The sequence below is a fragment of the Netta rufina genome (genome assembly GCF_964035555.1).
Source record: "Netta rufina genome assembly, chromosome: 1".
In the NCBI taxonomy this organism is placed as follows: Eukaryota; Metazoa; Chordata; class Aves; order Anseriformes; family Anatidae; genus Netta; species Netta rufina.
Window position 1 is genome coordinate 124,595,345 of NC_140123.1, and position 22,421 is coordinate 124,617,765.

The following is a 22,421-nucleotide window of genomic DNA, read 5'->3' on the forward strand; positions in this document are numbered from 1 at the left end:
CGAGTGAGGCCTGCGCGGGCCGTTCGGAGGAGGTCGGCGGCCATCATGGCGGCGCCGTGCGACTTCCAGCTGCCCCTGGTGGCCGGGGACCTGCTGCGGGGCGGCGGCGCGGGGCGCTACGTGGTGCAGGATGTGCTGTCCGGGCGGGAGCTGCCGCCCGCGGTGGCAGGTAGGGCCTGCGCACCCCCTTCTCCCCCCCAGTGTCCAGGCGAGGGCTTGTTGCCACTGCCGCCATGTCCCCGTCAGATCCCCCCAAGCCCCCCTCAACCCCCCCAGCCCTCCCCTCAGGCCCCCCGGTTCCCTCTCAGCTCCCCCAGTCCCCTTCCAGCACCCCTCAATTCCCCCCCACGTCCTCCCCTCAGTCCCCCTCAGCACCCCCCTGATTCCCCCCCTAACCCCCCCTCAATTCCCTCTCAGCCCCCCAAGACCCCTTCCAGCCCCCCTCAATTCCTCCCCGGCCCCCCCCAGCCCCCCCAATTCCACCTCAGTCTTCCCCCAGTCCCCCCCAAGTCCCTCCTCAGTCCTCCCCAGCCCCCCTCCAAATCCCCCTCAGTCCCCCTCAGCCCCCTCCAAGTACTCCCCTCAATCCCTCCTAGCCCCCCCAACTCCCCCTCAGTCCCCCTCAGCACCCCCCTAATTCACCCTCAGTCCCCCCCCAGCCCCCAATTCACTCTCAGTCCCCCCCACCCCCCCAATTCCCCCTCAGCCCCCCCCAGCCCTTCCCAATTCCCCCCCAGTCCCTTTCCAGCCCCCCCAATTTCCCCCCCAGTCCTACCTCAGTCCCCCCCAGCCCCCTCCAATTCCCCCTCAGTCCCCCCTCAATTCCCCCAGTCCCACCACAGTCCCCCCCAGCCCCCTCTAACTCCCTCCCAGTCCCCCCTCAGCCCCCTTCCAACCCCCCCATCTCTCCCCACAGCTTTCCGGGCCGCTTTCCGGGCGCAGGGCACGCTGGCCGTGCTGCAGCACTTCGACACCATGTACAGCCTGCTGCAGTGAGTATCAGGGGGCTGCCTGGGGGTGCTCCCCCTCCCCGGGGGTCCGTGCGCTGCCCTGATGCGCTGTGCTTGCCTCCCCGCAGCAACTTCCAAGCCGTGGCACCCGCCCTCAGGGAGGACGCCCTGGAGCTGATGATGCAAGGTGGGTGCCTGCCAAAAGGGGGGTTTTGCCCTCGTTCAGCAGCTCCATGATGATATAAAGGCTAATGTGACTTGGCCAGCTGGGTTGCGCCCTCAGCCCATTCCTGTGTAGGGGTCTGTAATCTTGGTGGGCAGCGCAGAGCCGTGCGTGCTCGCTGTAAGGGCAGGCCGACAGAAAATCCCCTTCCCCACATCCCTGGAAAGGCAAATCCTGGGGGTGCATCAGCTCCGAGCGAGTGCTTCTCGCAGCTGACGGGGGGGCTGCGGGAACAGGGTAGGAGAGCGCTCCCAGGTTTGGGTTGCAGGGGGCAACCTTACAGCTGGCAAGATGTGAGCACACATCTTTGGTAATCTGATGGCTGCTCGAAGTTCCCAACAAAGAGGATGGCTGAGGAACCTGGCCCAAAGTCCTCACCTCTTTGTGCCTCTCTCCAGTGGCGTCCCGTCATTCCAATGAGCTTCCTGCCATCTTGGGTGATTCTGGGCTGAGCCACGCGGACCTGAGCGCTCACCTGAGCGCTCTCAAGATGAACTGCTACGTGCTGACTGGCCTGTTGGAAGCCTTTGAAAAGGAAACATCCAAGAACGGGCTGGTAGAGGTGGATCCTGGCGGAAAGGTAGGTGAGAAGACTGGGGAGAAAACAACATAGAAAATGCAGGAGCTTGCTGAAATCTGGGTCAAATGGTATAACTGTGTTTATTTAAACATGAGCTTGCAAGAGCAGTATTTCTGTGAAATCCTTCTTGGAAAGCAGACAAATGTGTGCCTAAACATCAGCTGGGACTCAAATGCCCAGACCTGTGTTTCGCTCTTCAGCTTAAGAGTTCTCTCCTGTGCTCCAAGAGGACAGCAACGGTCACTTGGTGTTGTCATATAAATGTCTTACACATCTTAATGTGTGCCCCTCAGTGCTGTAGGGTTTAACAGCTGTGTTCGTTGTCAAGGGAAGCAGGATGATGGAGTTCTGTTTTGTTTTTTTTTTTTCCTGTTGTCAAGCTACTAATGTATCACATCACGTAATTTTCTTTCTAGAACAAAAAGAACCGTGCAAAGGTGTCTGAATCCTCGTGGGAAGAGGAGAGGGAGCCGCTCTTGCGTCTGTTAAACCAGCTGCTGCAGCTGGATCTCCGCCGGCTTTGGGGTGGCGTGGTGGAAGAAGATTTTGTCAAGTAAGGGAGCGCCGAGAGGGGATGGGATGGAGTGGATGTAGGTGTAAGAAAAAGGGGTTAAATGTTAAATCTGCCAGTGAGCTGGTGTTGCAGCCTTCTGCAGGATGCCCCTCACTGGGAGGCTGAGGAAACTGGGAGGCATTTCGGAACCACTTCCTTTTCTCGTGTAGAATTCAGATGTTTGTTGCTTAGTTTCTGAAGGATACTGGAGAATCTCGCTGGTCTCAGGGAGAGATGTGTACCTAGCGCAGTTTGCTAGGCTGACGTTGGTGCAACCTGCAGTAGTGAAGCTGATTGTCTCTTCTGTGTGGCTTCAGCTTAGTGACAGGAGTCTGCTACCGCATCCTGGGGAATCCAACTATCGGTCACCAGAAGCATCGGGCCACGCGGGATGCGGTGACACATCTGCTTGCCACGGCTTTGAGTCACTACGATCACATGTTCAGTGAGTTCCTGCTTTTTCTGCCTTCTTCTGGAAGCTGTCCCCAGGTATTTTCCCTGACCTCTTTCTCCCTCCTTCCGTCGTAAAGGTGCTACTCTGAAGATCACGCAGATGCTGCAGCACTCTGAACACGTAGCCCCAGTGTTTGTTCGGGCTGTGACGGTCTGGGCTACAGAGTATGGTCTGAAAAGTATAGTGGGCGAGCTTCTGAGGTGAGAAAAATACACCAAGGCTTCTTTTTCTAACCCTGGCAACTCGAGGTGCCCTTTTCCTTGTGTCATCTTTCTGTGCAGGGAAATTGGACAGAAAAATCCGCAGGATTTATCTCGTGATACTTCTGGAGTGAAGGGTTATGCCACCTTTATAACTGAACTTGCTGAACAAAACCCTGCTCTGGTGCTATCCAACATGAGTGTTCTGCTGCGTCACTTGGATGGTGAGGTACGTTTGCAAAACATTTACATGTCTGGAAAAGTCAAGTAATGGCAGTGTTGCTCTCCAATTTTTTTCTTTTTGAAAACAGGACCTTTTTTACAAAGATTAAGTAGCCCAAACCTGCCCTTTGGAATAGGTCATGGCCTTCCCTAAAATACTTTACAAAGAAAACACAAAATGTGATGTTGAGTCTCTGTCACTTTCCAAAAATCACTCAAGACTTGAGCATGGGACTCAACAGGCCTGAACCCTGTGCTGTCCTTTCCATTGGCATACCAGGTCATGCTCTCTTTTCTTTTCCTGGTCCAACAACTCCTCTCTTTGCAGAGCTACGTGATTCGAAACGCCATTCTGGCAGCTATGACAGAAGTGCTGCTGCAGGTGCTGAACGGTGACCAGCTGGAGGAAGTTGCCCGTGGTACTCGGGACCATTTCTTGAGTACGCTGCAGGCCCACATCTGTGACGTCAATGGATTTGTGCGCAGTCGGGTGCTGCAGCTTTTCACCCGAATCGTTCAGGGTAAGGTAAGTGTGGTGTGGAAGTGGTATTGCCTCGGTCACCCTCCCCTGATTTGTTTTCTAAGGGAATTTCTGTCACCCTGTTCTTTGTGTGCAGAGGCTGGAGTCTAAGTGAGAAAGATACAGTCCTCCAAAGGAATTGTCTGCAATTCCTTTTCACAAGAGACCAAAGATCCTAGGGTTAAGGGAAGTGGGGAACAGAAACTGCATGCTTGTTATTACTGGGACAGAATAGAAGGAAGCACATGATGCACAAAGACTTTGTGGACATCAGTATGGGAATACACAGCACTGGGAATATTAAGACTACTCAACAGGACCTTGGCAAACCTAATTTAAGTCCTTGCTTTCAAGTCATACTAGATGTGTCGTACCCTTCAGACCCAGATTTTTTTATGAATCTATAATTTGCCTTCCCGTAGACAAGCTTTTCAGTAGAACAGCACACGGGTGTATTAATGTGTCTGCGAGAAAACAACTTCTTGCAAGTCTCCAGAGCTTCTCGATAACTTTACCTACACTCTCATTGTGCCCCAGGCCCTGCCTTTGACTCAGTTCCAGTCTGTGGTATCGCTGGCTGTTGGGCGTCTCCAAGACAGATCTGTGGTGGTAGTTAAAAATGCCATCCAGCTCCTGGCTGCGTTTTTGTCCAACAATCCCTTCTCCTGCAAGGTAATTCCTACTACTGTGCTACGTGTCTGTTTGCAGGCTGAGTATCTGCAGCATGTTACAGGCAGGGCAGTGCACTTTCTGTACCTTGTGGAAGAGACAGTGTAACTTCTAACGCTGCTAGCAGGAGCTTTCAGAGGTTTCTGTTGTTCAGGTCTCATTCTCTGGCTCTTCACTCACTTGGTGTAATTGATAAGTATGCAGGACCGAGAGGGTTGTGGTCTTGATTGTGGAAAAACCTGCAGCAGTTTGATGTGAATTCACTGGGATTTCTTTCCTTAGGATCAGAATTAGGCTTTAGAACTTTTAGAACTTTAGAACTGCAGAATTCTGCAGTTCTTTATATTCAGCTGCAGCTCTTCCTGACTTTCTGAGGCTTAAACTAGTGTTTTACAGCAGCAGCCATTCTAGGATAGCGACCTGGGTCTGCTGCTTCAGTTTCGAAGATACGAGTGTTCTGAGGGAACTGATAACTTAAAGTAGAGAAAAGAGAATTCTAGAAAAAGAAGCTTCAGTAATGTATTTCTTCCCTTCCTGCCATCCTCAGTTAAGCTGCGCTGACTTGGCTGACCCACTCAAGAAAGAGGTGCAGAAGCTGCAAGAAATGAGGGACCGCTGCAGAGAAACTGCAGGTAACTTCTCTTCCTCTTTGCCCTTTACAAGGTGTACCCTGTACTGTGGCCAGTAGGAATTATTCTGTACTTTTTTTTTGTCATCTTACGCTTGCTCCCAGATTGCAATGGCTTTTGTCTCAGATCTTACTCGTGTGAGACAGTAAGCCAGGTAACTGGAAATAAACTTTTTTTGAGTTTATGTTGTAGTAAAAGGACTTTATGAATGCCCTGTTAACAGGGTGAGAACTTAAAAACCTCTATAAACGTTCTCTGGGACTTCCATTGTCAACCCTTCAAGGAGTCCTGGCTTCAGCCAGGAGTTAGGTCCAATATTAATTTAAACTTCATTAACCTCATGTCTCATGCTGCCTACAAAGCAATACATAGCAAATGATGGTTCTCTCAGCTGCCCTTCAGTGTATGCTTTTTTTTTTTTTTTAATGCCAAATTCTTATCTATTCATATTCTTGCCTGGATGGGATCAACAGTGGGAATACTGTCTTGTCTGTGGGGGGAAGAAAGTGTAGGATTACTTCCAGATGAATTTTCTTTCCCTGCTTAGGGTATCATTTATGTCTTCTCCATTCCCCATCCTCCCTGTTTCATTATAGCTCCAGCAATCACCCCAGAGGAGGAGTGGGAAGCAATGCTGCCAGAAGTTAGAGCTGCCGTAGAGCAGCTCCTACCGCTTCAGGAAGACGAAGATGAGGTGCTGGAAGTTGAAGAAACAGCAGAGGGTACATCAGAGCAAATCACTGGGCTTCTGAAGAAGCTGAATTACAAGTAAGAAGGCTCCGCAGTTCGAGAGAGGATTTTATAATAGGGGATATGTCAGTCTATTGTTCTTTGTTTGAGCTTCAGGGTAAAGGGATGATTTCCAATAATGTTATTCTGTGGGAGGAGATTGATGAGGGTACCCAGCAGAGCATGCTGTCAGGAACTGCTTTGCCAGGTGTTCAGGGCAGAGCTGGGTGTTTTCCCTTGTTTTCTGTCTGAATGGGTTGCTGACATCCTGTTGGGCGATGTTGTTGTCCAGGAGTGCAGTCCGCCTCACGCAGAAGGCCCTGTGCCGCTTCCAGGGGAAGGAGCCCTTTATTAGCTCTGAGGAAGAAAATGAGGAGGCAACAATCCTGGGCATTCTGAAGAGACTTTACATAGGTAACTGCAGCACGCTGGTCTTTCTCTTCCCTGAGTTCAAGCTGGTACCAGAGTTAGACCCAAACCCTCTGGAATGCCATATCCCTTCTTTCGACATGTAGGCTTCGGTTCTGCATGTACTTGGCAGCTGGATAATTGACTGTTTTATCAGTTCTGGTGGGAAATGTTCCATGTTCCCACTGGAAGTGCATTTCTAATGTTTTAAGTCATATCATATCTGCTATGGGGGGGTGAAGCCAGTGTTAATCCACTCCTGCACTTCTGTCCTGTCTGAATTTGTGTGGAGTTCTGCCTCCTGAACAGGTGGTGGCACATAATGCTCACTATTGAGCAACTATCAGATTCAAGCAAAGTCTTATTTCTCTAGGGCTCGCGCTTATATTTTAAGACTTTGCATGCTTTATCTTTTGTATTTGGTTCAGAATAAGGTCTCCCAGCTAACCCCCTTGAACTCATTTCTAGTTAAAAAAAAAAAAAAACTACTATCTAAATTATAATCTGCACTTTGTCAGCTCCCCAGATTTGCACAATCTTTGCTACAGAGTGAGTAGTTTTTTCCTTCTCTGTACTCTGCTCTGATTCCTTCTTAGGCCCTTGTCCATCTTCAGGGAACTGTCAAATTCAGATTAACTCCTTCATTGTTTTTATGGAGTTTGAGTAAATTGGACAATGCCTTTCCTGACCCCTGTCTTAGCTGGTATTTCTGTGGTGCATCATGTTGTAGTACTGGAGTTTATAGCACATTGAGATTTTGTCTTTGTAGAAGTCTGATGGCAAAGTCTAATTTTTTTCATTTGCTTTTTGGTTTTATTTTTCATGGAAGTCTCTTGATTGTTACAAGATGTCAACATGGGGTGGAAGGAGAAGGGTTAAAATGCCCTGAGCAGTGCCTGTTTCTCTTGTACCTTCAACACTGTTAACAAACAAGTATTTATGCCCAGGTAAGAACCATGAGGATTCTCCATGTGACAACAGGAGTCTTACGATTGAAGAAGTTGCGCCCAAAGAGCAGCCTCAAGAGCAGGCTCAAACAGAGCTGGTCAAACAGGAGATGTTGGTGCAGTATCTGCAAGATGCTTACAACTTCTCAGTGAAAATCACAGAAGCCCTGAGCCTGGTCAGCAAGCTGATGTATGAAAATTCTGTCTCAGGTGTGTGAAATAGCCATGGGGCCATTTTTTTTCCTCCCTTTTAGAGTTTTCCAGGTCCCTCCCCTTACTGAAGAGATGTAGGAGCAGTGGCACACCAAGGAAAAGGCTGGAGGAGCTGCTGTTTACTGAGCAGATGTCACAGGCTCTGGTATATTGGGTACAGGAAGCACCATCTAAACTAGTGTTGTGAAAGGGTCGCATTAGGGTGTGAGTAGGCTTTTGAGGCATGTGTAGGATTGATTTTTTTAAATATCAGGATTAAAAAAATACACATCTAATTTATGTAGGCATAAATTATGTAGGAGATCCTACATTCTTCATTTCAATTGAGGTTCTCCCAAAGCAGGCATGGCAAGTTAAGCAGGGTTTTGTTACCTGCTTCATGCCTTGATGCTGCTTCGGGTGCTACACGGGGCAAAAGAAAGGAACTGAGCAGCATGTCTCATTAACATCACCTCTCCTTAAACTTTATTCTGTAGCCAAAAGCAATCCTTGTCAGTAGGTCCTATGGCCTGCTCCTCTTCAGTTCTGTACCTTCAGTACAAAGGTGGACTGATGAGTAGTCCCGAATAGGGTTAATTCAGCTACTAATGTTAGACTTTTTTTTTTTTCCAAAGTGTCATGAATCAGCACTCCTGAGACAGGTGCAGGGTGCAAATCCCACCTTGCTCATCCACTTGTCCCAACCCCTCATGTATTTTTGGAGTGTGGGTGGCTCTGGACACTACAGCATCTTAGCATAGTGCAGATGCTTCTGGAGCTTCACCTGTGATGAGAACTTGTATCTTAGCCATGCTACACATGCAGGCTTCCTTCAGCAAGGTTGGGATGTTTTTAGCTGATTGCACACACAAGAACGAACTCGAATTCAGCATCTTTACAGGTCACTTGTAGTTTAAGGGTGAGAGAGTGCCCCTCAGCTGGTATTTCAGTGCCTGTTGGTTGGTTGGTTGGTTGGTTGCTTGTTTTTTTATGGTTGCAGTTTTTATTAGCTTTTGTCCTGTGCTGTAGTACAAGGATGGCAAGTTAGATATCCAGACAGTATGCTGCTGTGGTGCTGAGTGGGACTAAGGGATGTGTATGTTCAGATTTAATTTTTTTTTAATTAAGATTTAAGATATGAAGGTGCAGTTTTATTTTTCTCTGGTAAGAGTGCACCTTCTGGTGTGACTGGGGGCAGCACAAGCATAGCAGACTGTCTAGACACAAGCACTTTCATGTCTGGTAGGGGTACAGCCTCTTTAGTGAGACGTTATTTTGCCCATACTGCCATAAGCTGCCACTTAACCAGAGTTCAGGCTCTATAAACTGTTCATTGTACAGACTCTAATCATCAGTGTGGCTTTCTCGTGAATGCACTCTAAGTTAACGTGTTTTTTTCTTGTCTTATGAACAGAAGACTGGGCTGTATATTTTCAGGAACTGTCAAGTTAGAATCAAATTATGTTATTCCTTATACGTGGCAAATGCTTTGTACCCCATCAATACATCGGGTACCTTAGCTGTTCTGGTTACAACATTGTACTGAGACAGCAGCTTTTCATCTGCTGTGACCATAAGATCTTTTTTTCAAAGCTGCTGTTCCTAGAATAGATTTATTTTTTCCTGAAGTGTGGCTTCTGTGCTCATTTCCTAGGTCTATCATGTCACAGCTAGATATAATGTTGTTAACCTATGCCCAGTTCCTCCAAGACATCTGTATCTCTGTACTAGGGACCCTATTCTGACTTCAGCCATCTGCAGAGAGTAGCACTGATCTTCAATGCTCCCAGGGCTAGCTGTAAGAGCAGTGTGCCTGTGAATATGTTTTAATGGCCTTTCTAGTAAGGAGAAGGAAGAAACTTCACTAATGCAACTATTCTTTCCTCTGCAGTGGTTCAGGAAGCCATTGAGTTCTTTGTGACGGTCTCCCGGTTTGGTGTGCCCCAAGCACTGCTTGGAGTCCGCAGGATGCTCCCCCTCATATGGTCGAAAGAGCCTGCTGTTAAGGAGGCTGTGCTGAATGCCTACAGGCAGCTCTATCTGAGCCCGAGCGGGAATTCGGAGAGGTATGGGACATCCTATTCAGAGGGCTTTTCTTTCTTTCTCTTTTTTTCCCCCTCTCCATTTTCCTTCCTTTGGGGAGCTGTTGGAAATGGAATATGGACAGAAAGAGAAATCAAAGTTGCCATGGTTCATGCTGAGCTGAAATGTAAGGTTTGTGTCTACTAGTGAAGATGTTTTCTCTTTGAACTGTTACTAACACTTGTGCAGTTCCAACGTGTTTTTATATATATGGGTATCCCAGTGTTCCTCTGGGACTTACTGATGAGCTTCTGCTTTTGGTTTGTTGTAGTATTCACGTGTAGGAAGTTAACACAGAACTCCACATGAGACCTTACAGGAGGCAAAGTTACAAAGTCTTTTAAATGAAACTGCTATCAGGTGCTCACACTGAACTTTCTCCTAAATTTCACTCATACAAAGCACCACACCAGGAGGCATCTGTTCAAATGATCTGAGTAGGATCATTTGATGTCAAGGGGCGTCAGCTATTGAATATGTGTCGTGTCAGTTGGGTTCTTGACTGGCAACAATGAACTGACTTTTGGGCAGGTATTTCAATCCCTTATGGGATCAGCCCATAGCAGCTGGCTCCCAGTCTTGGAGACATGGGTTTTCACCCTCCTTGGGCAGTGTTGTCATTAAGAAAGTTTCTTTATCGCTCACAGTACACGAGCGATAAAGAAACGAGTGTTTTGGGTTTTTTTATTATGGTTCAGGTGCTTTCACACATGTTTCATTCAGACCAATCTTAAATCTTTCTGTAATAAACCTCTGCACACAGAGGGTGAAAGGATGTTAATGGGGTCTTCGTTTGTTGCTTACTGCTACCAAGCTGAATCTTCTCTGTAGTGTTGGCACTTGCTCTTTTTTTCTTAGCACTTGACCACGTGCAAATACCATTGGATGCATGCTCACTTATCTAAGCGTGATCCCTGGTGGGAGGTACCATACCTCACCCTCATTATACCATCAAGGCAGCAAACAGCACGCCTGCTTCTTGCCACTGCATGCTAGTGATGACTGGAGAGGACTCTCCTGCAGATTGATCTCGGGCCTTATTTGTTCATAGGCAGTTTTGCAGTTTCTTATGCTCTACTGAGTAGTACTGTGACTTGTGGTTAAGAGTAAACTGGGAAGTGGCTGGTGAGTGTCTCTTGTTGGGCATTTGTGCGGAGCATTGGGAAGAACAGCAATGGACTTCTGAGCTCATGGTGTGCTTGCTGAAATTGGTCTGGGTGACTCTGAGAACTGTAGCTTGTGGAAGGGCAAATTTTCTTGTTCCCAGAAATCAGATCTGTTATCTAATAGTTGTCCTCAGCTCTCTGAATAGGTGAGTGAGTAATCATGACAGTTGCTTTTTCTTTTTTTTTCTTCCCCTTCAAAGGGCCAGGGCCCAGAACCTGGTGCATTCTCTCTCTCTCATCGTGGTGGATGCTTCGCTAGGAACAATACAGTGCTTGGAAGAAATGGTGAGTATTTGCTTTGTCTGGGTTTGAATTGTATTTGTGAGCTTAAATATCTGTTATGTTAAAATGGCAGTCAGTGCCGGGAATGTCTTTTTTGGTCTGAAGTCCGTTCATCCTCCTCTGCCTCTCACTGCTTGTTTTATTGTACTTCTTTTCCAGATCTCAGAGTTTGTGCAGAAAGATGAAATAAAACCTGCTGTGATCCAGCTGCTTTGGGAGCGGTTCACAGAGAAGTTGCAGTGCTCGCCTCTAGAACGACGAGCAGCTGTGATGCTGCTGGGGTTGATGGCACGGTGAGCCTAGGGCCCGGTGTGATCCTGTGAGTGAGAGGACGTAGAGGGAGATGACTTCTATTGAAGAACTGCTGGTGCTGCATCAGCTGACCCTTGGTTCTGCAGCCTTTAAAAAAAATAGTAACCAGATCATGGGGTATCGAAGCCTGGAATTAAAACACAATTTTGCTGGGTGCCAACAGCGTGATCTGTGAATTAATGTGATAGCATTACCTTCTTTGTGTTCTAAAAGTCCATCCCATCTCAGGTTTTACTATGACACAGTTCTGAAACTTCGTGTTTTGAGAAGAATCGTGCGATGCTGCCTAGAGCCTTAGCATGGTGGAAAAAACATTCTGCTTCCTTCTGTGGTCAAAAAGAGTGTAATTGCACTATAATTTATTTTGTCTGAATAATTTATAATTTCAATTCCTCCATTTCCCAGCCTAGTAACCCTTGGGCATTTAGCTTACCTGCTAGTTTCTTGTTCTTCCTACTTCAGTCATTCATCAGTCAGAAACAGACTTTCATGACATTCTTTGTAAAGGTCTTGGCTCTAGTGTAAGAGTGAACAGGCACTTCTACAATTTGAGTATTATATATTCCTCCCAAGGTATTTCTACCACCCCATTCCATGTGTGTGCAGCACAATTGTAAACGTAAATTCAAAATTAAGATACTTTTAAAATCGTGGAATTTCTACAAAAACGTAGATTTCTGGGGTATCCCGTGAGGAGATATCTGGGCCACTGTGTTTCTAGACCATGGGTATGTTTGTGGAATAAGAACAACACTTCCTTCTCCAGAAATCTGTTAAGGGGGGTGATTTTTAGCTTTTATTCTAATCCATTAGGATTATTATTTCTTTAAGATTCCTTTTTAAATATGTTAAATTCTGTTCTTACCCTTTTCGCCCTGTTAATTGTACATTCTAAAGAATGGACCTAGTATCACAGGTAGAAAGGGAAGGTGGGTGTAAGGATTTATTTTTTTGTCCCCATAAGGTACTTTCCACAAGGTACAAGCAGCATTTCTATTGTCTATGTATGTTTACTGTAAACTTTAATCAGCACCTCACATAATACTCCTGTGTCTTCTATTCCACAGAGGGAAGCCAGAGATCGTAGGTAGCAACTTGGATGTTTTGGTGACAGTAGGGTTGTCTGAGAAAGCATGTGAAGACTATTGCTTGGCACAAGAAGTATGCAATACGATCTCCAAACTTGCCAGTAACCCTAAGGTAAGACTTCCAGTTTGCCCGTGAGGTCACAGTAATAGTGGTTTAAAAAAGTGGGAAGTAGCTTATATTGAGAAGAGAAATAAGAGAAAATTTTACTAGCTAGGGAGGGAGGTATTTTTTTGTGCGTTGAAATAAGGTAGGTTGAGACCATTCAGCAGCACTGTCAGGAAAGCTTACCACACATCAGTGAACATACAGTAAAAAACTTTCATTAGGCAACAGGTTGAATTCAAAGTAGCAGAGAGCCCAGTACGCAAGAAAATCTGTTTTTCTTCAACTTCTCTTAGTCAGACTCCCAGTTCTAAGCTGACTTGTGTCTCCTTGGTCCTGGAGTCCTTTCATGTACTGGTATTTTCTGCTGTTGTTGCCTTTACCCTCCCTATTAATTGGTATTTGGGAGTGGCAGCTGTACAGCTGAGCATAAGACAAAAGATTTTCAAACTTGTTCGTGTTGTAACTGGTGACCTATCACATGGCTTCTCTGTCGAAGAACACTTTATACCTTTTCCCCCCCAACTGTATTAATAAATAAAAGCTTTTTTCTTTTTTGACTCAAATATTTAGGGCATTTCAGTTCAGGAGTTCCAGTATAAAAGCAGCCCTCCTCCACACAACACAATCATTCTGTTTTGAGAATGGTGACGCTAATGCAGGAATTACCTTTATGAATTAATGGGCATTACAGCGCTTGTAAATGTTCTGAAGATAGTTGTAATTTAATTTTAGGTTGACTTAACTCTGCAGTTAAGTTAGTATATGAGAAGGGACTGATACTTGACTAATTGTGGTAGCTCTTCTGCCCCAAACCAGAGATTTAGTATGGAGAGTAGGATTATAATAAATTGAGATTTTTTGTTTCCTGCTAGTGAAAGCTGTTAAAACCTCAAGCAGTAGCTTCTTTTCATCAAGTATATCTTGATCAGATAGCCACAGATGTGCTGGGATATCCAAGGCATTGTCAGTTTTGTTTTAGTAGTTCTCTGGGTTATCTTATTCCCAGGCTGGTAGGTAGTGGGAGTGATACAGAGCGTTCTAATCACTGTAAGTGCGAGCTGATGTTGAATCCAGAGCTGTCTTCAGCTATTTCTAGTGATGACATTTTACTTTTAAACAAAACCTTGTGGTGCTGGAGTACCGTACCCATAGCCAAGGGCATCTTGTTGATTTACCTTTGCTAATTCTGAAGATGCTCTGAAGGTTTCCATCTTCTTCATAATGGCAAATGAAGGAGCAAAATAACATCAAATCTAAAGAGTCATTTTGAGATTTCAAGAGTTATTCTGATTTAAAGTGAAGTAGTGGAACTGTCTGGTTTGGGGTCATCCTCTGGCCAAACTTTGAGTCTGCGCAGTGTCTTCAAAAGTGACAGAAATACCCCTGTGGTGTGTTTAGTTGCAGAGCTGTGCTGACTGTCACTGCCATGGGCATAGCAGGCTTTTGATTGGGATTGTGCACACAGCAAGATGAAGTGCCAGGGAGGGCACGGGGGAGTTCTGTTGTGTGGTTAAGATCTGTTTTCTCTGCAGCCAGCACTGGAGAGGAACAAAGCCCCTTTTCGACTGCCCCAGGATCACATGCTCTTTGGGTACCTGACTGAGGCTGTGAGTAAAGGTGAGCTCAGGACAGCAGGAGGATTGGAGGAGGTGGAGTTGGGCTGTGAGACAGCCTGTGCTGTTGCTGTTACGCGTGGTACATGGCTCTGTTTTCTCATCAGGCTGTGTCCAGCCAAGTGGTGACTGGATCCCTTTCATGGAGGCAGCAATAACACTTATCTACCAGCTAGCAGAAGGGGCAGACGAGATCAGCGCTCGCATCCTGCAGGTGTGCAGCCAGAAAGTTCTGGACAAGCTGCAGGAGGCTGATGGGCAGAAAGCTGGTAAGGAAAAAAGATGGTGAAGAAAACCTGTTTGTAGTGCTGTGATTGGGGTGGTTTGGAACAACTGCAGGAGGAGAACAGAGTTGAGGAGCTAGTGGAGATGTTGGCATGGAAGGATATGGGTGTTGTGAAGGGGTCTGTGGAGAGTGAAGATGGGTTGTGCAGTTAATGAGATTTGGCAGTAACTGATGGGGGGGGGGGGTAGAGTCCAAGTTAATACTGAACTGCAATCATTTTTCTCCACTAGATCAAGAGGCTTCTCCCAGCAGAGTCTCTGGTGCTAGCGGTCTCCCTACGTTCCTGCTGATGCATCTGGTGTCCCTTGTGGGCCAGGTGGCACTGCAGCAGGTAGCATATTTGGAGGTGTGCGTGAGCGCAGAGCTGCGCAGACGCCGCATCCTCAAGGAGGAGCAGAAGACCAAGAAATTAGACAGCAGCACGACAAGTCAGAGGTCTCGGGTGAGAACTGAGTTGTGAGGTGTTGTAAGTAAAACTCCAACTGCTCTTGGGTTTGGAACAGGCAGCAGGGAAGAAGCGAAGGGTGTTATCCTAACCAGGTTTATCTTCCTGCTTGAGGAAAGTTTCCTCTCCACCCATCACCTCCTTTCTAAGCATTGCAATCTTGCAATTGCTGCTGGTGTTGAATGCCCATTTGTGCCCTGAGTTTCACAAAAGGCCTTCCAGAACCTTGATCCATAGAGTTCGAGGACCTACAGTCTCTCAGGGAATGATGACGAAAGTATTTAACAGTAGCCTTCTTACTGGGATCTGTGTGATAGAAATACAGTCTGCCTCAGTGTTTCCTGGAGTCCAGCAAGGTTGATTTCTTTTCTTTTCTTCTTCCTATTCTTGCTCAAGGAAAAGTCTCGTGTACTTAAGCTTCCAGTCTTTATTAGATGCCTACACTGCTGTGTTCAGAGAAACTTGTACTTCATTTTCTCATCCACCCTGCTTATCAGTAACTTCCCACACGGGGGGAGGTTACTATGAGATTTTCTCAGAAGTAGCAGTTGGATGCAGATTTGGTCCTGCAGATTTGTGTTGTGTTTTTTTTCCTTGCCATAAGGTTTCTGTAATCTTGCTCACAAGGCCACCAGTTCAAAGGCTGCTTTGATCTTCTTTCTTGCTTTTAGGATTTGTGTGTCCCTTGAATTGTGTTGGACTCGGGCACTGGTGCCAGGTGTGTCTTATTTCTGCTTCAGTTTGTTAGCTTCAGTAACTTAGACTTTCTTTGGTACTTGGTGGCATTTGGACTAGCAAATCCTGGATACCCTTCACAGCTTCATTTAATTCTTAGGAAAAAGGGGTTATAAAATTCTCTGTCAGTCTGTTCTTCCAAACTGTAGTCATGCTGCTGGTGACTTGCACCTCTTCTCTAAGAGAGAAGTACTTCATGAAGGAAAGGATTATTGATGCCCATCATCTTCTTTTGCAATTGTCCTTTCTGCACAGAGCACAGGAAATGAGACCACTATGGAAGAGGAACTGGGCCTGGTGGGAGCTTCTGCTGACGACACTGAGGCTGAGCTCATCCACAGTATTTGTGAGACAGAACTTCTAGATGGTAAGCGTGGCTCTGCTAAAGAGCACAGGTTCTGTCTGCAGTGAGAGAAAAAGTACACCGGGCAACACATCTAGAAGGAGGGAGGCTGTTTCCTTCATAAACACTGTCATTTTTCTTCAGTATCAGTTTCTGTGTGCACTTTTTCTTTGTTCTGCCTCTCTGGAGTTGTTATTTTTGGTGGCAGTTAGTATAGTCAGTATAGCCCCCAGAAATTTTGGGATAAATTGAGTAATTGTTCTTCAAGAGTACTGCTCAAATAGTGCTCACGTACCTGCTGCCTTCGTTCCCCACTCTAGAAAAGAACCTGTTTTCCGCCTTTGTTCCACTGGTGCTCAAGATCTGCAACAACCCTGGGCTCTACAGCGATCCAGCACTTAGAGCTGCTGCAGCCCTGACTCTTGGCAAACTCTGCATGATCAGGTAACGCCAAGATCCTCTTCTAAACCTCCCTAGTACTAAAGCACAAGAAACGTTGCAACTCCTTTGCATTGGAGAGGGGGGAAAACCAAAGAGCTTTCATATATATGTTATTGTTTTGGTCCCACTAGTATCAGAGGCTGGGTTTTGGTGTCCATACCTTCTTCTCTTTACCCTGTCCCACCAGCTCTGAGTTCTGTGACTCCCACTTGCGCTTGCTGTTCACTATGATGGAGAAGTCCAGCCTGCCCGACGTGAGATCCAACCTCATTATTGCAGCAGGAGATCTGGCCATCCGTTTCCCCAACCTGGTGGAGCCGTGGACACCACATCTCTATGCCAGGTGACGCTGTGCTTATTGCTGGCAGCGGGCAGGTGATGAGGGCTCTGGGGAAGGGTGGTGCTGGGCCTCTGGGAGGTGAGAGTGATGCAGGAAAACAAATTTAAAAGTATCAGTGCAGGGAGACAGCAGAGAACTGGCTTGTGGGGTAGGCTGTCAGAGGTATTGGTGGCTTAGAGAGGCTCAGCTGCCTTCTGTGGTAACTGTGTGCTTCTGTCAGGCTGCGGGACCCCTGTAAGAGCGTGAGGCAGACGGCTGGAGTGGTGATGACACACCTCATCCTCAAAGACATGGTGAAGGTGAAAGGCCAAGTGAGTGAAATGGCGACTCTGCTTATAGACCCAGAAGAGGCAATCGCGGGAGTGGCTCAGAACTTTTTCAGTGAACTCTCCAACAAGGCAAGTGGATGAGCAGGAACCTCAGCTCACCAGAGTGGAGGGGGGCTGCTGAAGGCTGGGTTAATGATGCAAGAGTCTGTATGAAGGTGTGTCAGGGGTGTAGAGATTGTCTGTCTCTCTTCCGTGTTGACCAAATGTTGGTAGATAAAGGGAATTTTGCTAAATGAGTTTTTTTTTAACCCTAATGTTGTTGAATTTGACCTCGTCCATTCACATTGGAAACCAGGCTCCAAAGCAGAGCTTTTTCCCACTCACTTTCTGCTGCATGCCCAGTTCAAGTTTGGGAACAGAGTTTTCTGCAGTTTACACTTTGATCTTGTAAGAGTTCCCTGACTTTAGGGCTCAGTCAGTGCATCATCTCTGAGACCGTTTAAGGTTGCTCTTGGCTTTGTGACTTTGAGATACTTAAATTGAGGCCGTTACAGTCCAAGCAGGTTAAGAGCTACAGCAGTGTTACCCTCTGTATACTGATTATTTGATTATACTGACCACACTGGTTTCCTACCTCTGCAATGGCTTTGACTCAATGGCTTTGACCAAGCCACGTAAAAGCAGTAGGAAAGGGAATCTGCACTGGGTCCTTTCAGGCAAGGTGGGAGGCAGTTCTTGAAGCTGTTTGCTTCCTTTATCAGAAGACTTTTGTGCTGGGATGTGACCAGCTTAGAAAAGAAAAGCTGCGTCCAGCTCTGCCAAAGAGCTGAGCTGTTGCAAATCAAGAGTTGCAGTTGTAAGCTCCTTAGCTTTAGCAAAGTAGCCCTGGCTAGGTTTGGCTGGCTGTGTACAGCTCGTTTTGTGAAGCTGATGCTTTCAGTCAGTACTTTGGAGTGGGGAGAAGCTTATTTGTCTTGTCTCAGGCTGTCTTTCATAATTCTGTGTCTCATGTAGAACCTTGTGTCCTGCACAGGGTAACGCCATCTATAACCTGCTTCCAGACATGATCAGTCGCCTCTCAGATCCTGACTGTGGTGTAGATGAAGAATCCTTCCGCACTATTATGAAGTATGTGAAATCTGGGATGAGGGTTAATGAAATCTGTTTTGATCGTGACTCCATTTATGCAAAGGGGTGCCGTATCTAAGGAAGAGAAACTACAGTGACATAAAAAAAAAAAAAAATGCCTTTTCACTTGTGCTCCCCAGTCTGACTGTTCATAGCCTGCATCTGAAAGTCAGGTCGAGGAAAATCAGTTCTAAAGGCACATAGTTGGGGAGATGGAAAGATTCCACATTACCCAGAGAGGGTGTGGAGTCTCCTTCTCTGAGATATTCAATACCAACCTAGATGCCATCCTGTGCAGCGTGCTCTAGGTGACCCTGCTTGGCAGGGGGGTTGGACTAGATGATCAGAGGTCCCTTCCACCCTCATCCATTCTGTGATTCTGTGAAAGGAGCTGCTCGGAAGTAGACACTGCAGCTTTTTCAGCATCCCTCCTACCTCACACAGACATAAGCGCTTCTCACTCCAGACCTGCAAGAGTCTCTGTTTTAGCTGATTTCTTAGTTTCATCATAGGCAGACACTCTCAAACAAACACGCTGTTTTTTAATTATGTCATAGCAGCTGTCCCACAACACTGACTGTGATTACTACATAAGCCATCAGCATATAACACGCTTTCTCCTGAACAGAGTCTGAGGCATGCAGGGCTCTCTAGTCTTCATGTTTGAAGGACCACCCAGCTGATCACTGGGTAGAAGAGCTGCAAGCATGCAACTGTGTAGGCAAAAACAGGGTTTCCTCTCTGGGCTTTCAGCTTTGCTATTTTTTTTCCTTTGCAGACATCTCTTCTCCTATATTACAAAAGACAAACAGACAGAGAGCTTGGTGGAGAAACTTTGTCAGCGATTCCGGACTGCCAGGTGGGTTTAAATCCTAAATTTCCTGACAAAGTAAGTCTGTTTGTTTCTTAAGAACTGTTAGAAGAAACCAGCTTCTATACAGTGGGGGTGACAGGCTCCCATCATATTCTTCATGTCACAAACACTAAAATAATAGAGAATAAACAGAATAAACAAGAGAAAAATAGAGAATAAAAGAATAAAAAACACCTCTAATTCAGGTGTTGTTTTCTTTCCTCTTTTCCCCATCTTCCTCTTAAAACTACTTGAATAAGAACAGAAGGTCAAAGTTGTGTAGATTTATTATATTGTGATTGGACCCTCTCCCCTCATCTTGGGGGAAAGGTTTTGTGACAATTTAGATCTGCGTTATTTACAACTAGGCAAGGAGAATACCCCAAGTGTGGCTTTTATGTACCTTTGTCCTTCTTCAGAGGCATCTCAACTAAGAAATCAATGTGTTCAACTGAGGAGTTGAAATCTCTGTATTAGTCCTGCCTGGGTTGAGAGGCCTGTCCTTGTTCTGTGTGGATGAGCCGTTCAGTTCTAACTCTATGCCTGGGGCTCTGTTTTGTTGTTTGAGTGCTTGTGCTGCAAGATGTTTATTCCTTTGCTGCTCTTGCTCTGTCACACAGATGTGTGTGCCTTGCTCATGGTGCTGATTACAGAGCATACAGTACAGGGCCCATCCTATGAACTGGAGTATCTTTTTGCTTCCCATTTGATTGTTTTGTTTTTTTCATTGCTCCTTTCTCCCTATTCCCAAAGAGGTAAATTCACTGACATAAATGTATGGGTTTTTTTCTCAGAGAAAAAGTAAAAGTCCATTTGCCTCTTTGTTGTATATTTTCACTGTTATCTTTATCTGCCACTGGATTTGGCATACCTAGCTTTCCTCTGTTCCGATGGTTTTCCTTCGTTGTAGCTGTGACTTTGCCCTTGAGGTTTAAAGCTGTGTCTGCTTATCTTGGCCGTTTGTACACAGTGCCTGGGCATGTGACCTGCTCAGCTGCCTCAGGGAGTAGCATATTTCCCAGAAATAGTTGGATTTCGTTTCCTGAGCTGGAATGGAGAGTGGACTCTCCAAAATTTCCTCCCAGGAACACTGGTGAGCTCTTCAGACAACGCTTGTAAAGATCTTTCTGGGTGTAAGACACATGTAGCCTTTGTTAATCTGTCCTAATATTGCCGAACCACAAAGATGATCAGCTCAGTGCACACCAGAGGCAATACTAGAGCAAGATTCTCATTCAAGGCTAACCAGGAGCCTACCAGAGAAGACTTTGCAGCCACCATCTTAGGATTTTTGGAGTTCTAAACAGCAGTGTGCCGAGTATTGTTGAGATGTTAAATGGAAGCACCTGGATGCTGCAGCTTTATTCTCTGTCTGCATTTGGACAGTGTGTTCTCAAAGTGTTTATGCAAGCCCTCTGCTTCGTATGCATAAATAAGAGGGGCTTTGACCTCGTGTTTCTTCCTCACATTTTGGCACAGTGAGTCATATTAAATATATCAGTTTAGATCCTTTTTTTATATTAACTTTCACTGGAATCTGGGCCTTGTTGTCCTTTGACACAGCAGATACTGCTTGTTCACTTTCTATATTAATGAAAATAGCCATCTTTATGCCTGCATCTTAACTGGCCAGGTAGGGCAGAATTTCAAATACTGCTTCTGCTTGAGACAGTCTCAAACATGAAAAAATGAGCAACCATTGTTTTTCTTTGGTTTTTAGTTGAAATAAGGCCCTTCAAGAAGAGTTCTCACCTCACTGAGTGTTTTTCCTACTAGCCAACACTAACTTCTGACACCTTCTAAACAAACGACTGTGTTCTTTAACAGTGAAGCCTTCGTGTTTGTGACAGGCACTAAATCAGCATCCCTGGGATACAGTGGTTGTTGTGAAGTGCTTGGTGTGGCAGGGCACTCTGGAACAGATCTGTAACAAAACAGCATAAATCTCATGTACTAAAGGGGAGAAACACCAGCAGGAAAATGCCTCATCCCCATGTGCCGTAGTTCTAGGTAGGATGTCTTCATCTTTGCACAGCCCTTTTCGTATGAGCTAAGGGCAATCTCTGCTTCCCAGGAATGAGCGTCAATATCGGGATCTGTCCCACTGCCTTACTCTGCTTCCCATCTCGGAACGGGGCCTTCACAAGCTGCAGGACAACTTTGACTGCTTTGCAGACAAGCTACAAGACCCAGCTGTCTACAGTTGTTTCCAAGCAGTGCTGGTTCGATTCCGCAGAGTACCCAGCAAACCTGAGAATAAAGTAAGGATGGTGGGAAGTGTCCAGGCGAGGAAAACTGCTTTTTACACATAATGATTGGAAAGACGTGCTGTTCTCTGTGTTAAACAGGCTATTCCTTGGTCTCAACAATTTCTCAGAGATCATGATGGAAATTCTGGGGTAGGAAGTGTCTGTGCTATGGATGTAATGCTTCTCTCTGTTTCTTCTCTACTCTGTTTGTGTGGTTTTGTGTTTTTTGTTTTGTTTTCCCCTGTGTTACATCTATCCCAGGCTCTGGCTGAAGAGCTGGAGCAGAGGCTGTCTGCCTGCCATAACCGAGGACTGGATTCGGCAGAGACATGCCAGGAAGGCAGTAAAACTCCAATGCCAGCCAAGCGAAGGCCAACAGCAGGTATCTTCCTTCTGTGAGACCGCAGTCTTCCTCCCTCATCCTGAAGTACAGCAGAGACACCTAGGGACTTTTCCTCACCCTTTCCCTTTTTTTTTTTTTTTTTTTTTTTTTCCCAGCAAGCTCACGCCGCCAGCCCCTGAGCACAGCCAACAGGGATGAGGATAAAGCTTTTGTCACCCCCCAGCCTCGCACGTTGCGGAACCCGAAGCGTGCCCAGAAGAGCCGTCCACGCAAAAAACCTATCATCACCTTCTCCAGTGATGAGGAGAACAGCTCTGAGGATGGTAAGTCATTGGATGGGTATGTCTAAGGGTAAAAGTGGAGACCTGGAGAAAGACTGTAGACGTGGCACCTCAAGAACATTCCTTTGGGAAGGGCAGAGGGTGTGTAGGGATTCAGAACACTGCAGGGGCTGGTGGTGGATTTCTCTGTTTGAGGTAAGGGAGTGCTGGTTATTGACACGCTTTACTCTCTTAGAGTTTTCAGCAGAATTAACAGAGGAAGAAACCCCCACCAAAACAACTCCCATCACCAGGTCTTCAGCCCGACGGCTACGCTGAGGCAACAATCTGCCCCTGTCTGTAAGCTAAAAATAAAGTTCCTTTTATACAACAGTTGTCTTCTCTTGCCTGAACTACCCAATAAACTTGTAGTGCTTTAAACAAAGAGAAAAGGGAAGTTATGCAGCAGCCTGAGAAGACCAAACCTGTCTTCAGAAATCCCCACGAAGAAAGGCAGTGATAAGCATGACTCCTGTTTTGACTGTTTGCACTGGCTTTGCTGGTGGAAGTTGCTCTGATTTAAAAAAAAAAAAAAAAAAACACAAACAAACACAAAAAATGGGAGAAAGGGCAGGCATACTAATGCCTGAATAAAAAACGCTCATTTCTTACATCTTGTATGTGGTTTTAAGTACAATTTTCAGATTCTCTGAACACAGGACCACTGCTATTGCTGGGTTCATGCCATTTTATGTTTGATTTCGCTCTGTAGAGCCCACTATGGCTTTGAGGGGAATGCTACCT

General features: G+C 46.1%; 1 protein-coding gene across 1 annotated transcript; it reads left to right on the plus strand.

Moving 5' to 3' along the window:
• The first annotated feature begins 38 nt into the window (after positions 1–38).
• NCAPD2 (non-SMC condensin I complex subunit D2) lies at positions 39–22,001 on the plus strand. The gene is made up of 31 exons (XM_084282136.1): positions 39–169; positions 917–992; positions 1,079–1,137; positions 1,572–1,753; positions 2,170–2,306; positions 2,624–2,751; positions 2,837–2,960; positions 3,042–3,189; positions 3,511–3,708; positions 4,240–4,374; positions 4,919–5,003; positions 5,597–5,768; positions 6,022–6,143; positions 7,085–7,294; positions 9,168–9,342; positions 10,725–10,809; positions 10,966–11,099; positions 12,186–12,318; positions 13,845–13,929; positions 14,033–14,194; positions 14,442–14,653; positions 15,647–15,758; positions 16,055–16,178; positions 16,363–16,518; positions 16,736–16,913; positions 17,818–17,912; positions 18,691–18,771; positions 20,840–21,026; positions 21,276–21,396; positions 21,513–21,680; positions 21,874–22,001. The coding sequence occupies exons 1-31, from the start codon at positions 46–48 to the stop codon at positions 21,954–21,956; spliced, it is 4,191 nt and encodes a 1,396-aa protein (XP_084138262.1). The 5' UTR covers positions 39–45; the 3' UTR covers positions 21,957–22,001.
• The last annotated feature ends 420 nt before the right edge of the window (positions 22,002–22,421 follow it).